Below are 1,007 nucleotides of genomic sequence, written 5' to 3' on the forward strand. Positions count from 1 at the left end.
CATATGTCATTTGTTCCCAATATTTTCTTTGAACTCAAACTTATTTCCATTTGGATTACTTTATTTTATATTACAAATTTTCAGTAAAAAAAAAAAAATTATTAGGGACCCAATATTTTCTTTATTCCTTGCTACATACTGCTTATTTAAGAATTCCTGCATGCCACCTAAATCATAGCAGAGATGCATGTATTTATTATTGTCTTCTATTTGGTTTGTTTTTATTGCATTTGAACTTTTATTTTGTACATTTTTGTTACCCAGCACTTTTGTGGCGAAATTGGCCGCCTGCCTGAGCCCTACTTGGGTGGTGGTGGGGAAACGGGGGGAGAGCCCCACCAGCCTCCACCTCTCAAGAGGCCTCGGAGACCCCTCCCTGCCACCCACACCCTCCTCCCACCAAGGTGACTGCGGCACAATGGCTACTTGTATTGTAGTTAATTGCGCTTTTTCATTGTGTTTTTCTTTGCTCTTTTTGTGAGTTGTTATCTTAGATATCCTTTTTCCCTCTTATTGGTTGTTTTACTGCTGTTATTATCCTGCCAGTCAAATTTGATTGGGTCAGGGGATTTGGAAGATCCATAGATTCATAGACATTAAATTAAGGATTGTTCATTGTAGCAGGTTCGCAATAAAGATTGGAAGATCACAAATTCTGCCTCTTTTGGTCAAATTTTGATAATTTTTCTCTATAACAGCATCTTTCTGTCTCCTCATAAGCTGATTAGGGAACAGTCATTGATAAGATCTTATTATAAAGATACAAGAATAAGAAATTAAAACTATGAATGGATATTATCACTTGAATAAAAGTTATGAGGACAGCATATTTTATTTGAGCAAAGAAGTCCTCTTTGGCTAAGGAAAGATTTGCTTCTCTTATCAAAGAGCCTATAATCAGGCATGTGTTTAACAGTATGTTTCTATTTATTTACTTGGTTAGATGGTGTAGATTTAAGCAAAAGACCTATGAGTGGCTCATGCAAGGGCCAACCCATTTTTATTCA

The 1,007-nt window shown here is 36.2% G+C and overlaps 1 protein-coding gene across 4 annotated transcripts in view; it reads left to right on the forward strand.

The window, feature by feature from the left end:
• Positions 1–404, forward strand: part of LOC119586446 (sex determination protein fruitless-like) — a gene marked incomplete at its 3' end in the record, with an annotated part of 31,244 nt that extends 30,840 nt beyond the window's left edge. For all 4 annotated transcript variants that reach the window (XM_037935176.1, XM_037935177.1, XM_037935175.1 and 1 more), the window contains 1 exon segment: positions 265–404. In XM_037935176.1, coding sequence (XP_037791104.1) covers positions 265–404 — 140 coding nt within the window.
• Positions 405–1,007: the final 603 nt, after the last annotated feature.

This window comes from Penaeus monodon, chromosome 21 (genome assembly GCF_015228065.2).
Source record: "Penaeus monodon isolate SGIC_2016 chromosome 21, NSTDA_Pmon_1, whole genome shotgun sequence".
Taxonomy (NCBI): Eukaryota; Metazoa; Arthropoda; class Malacostraca; order Decapoda; family Penaeidae; genus Penaeus; species Penaeus monodon.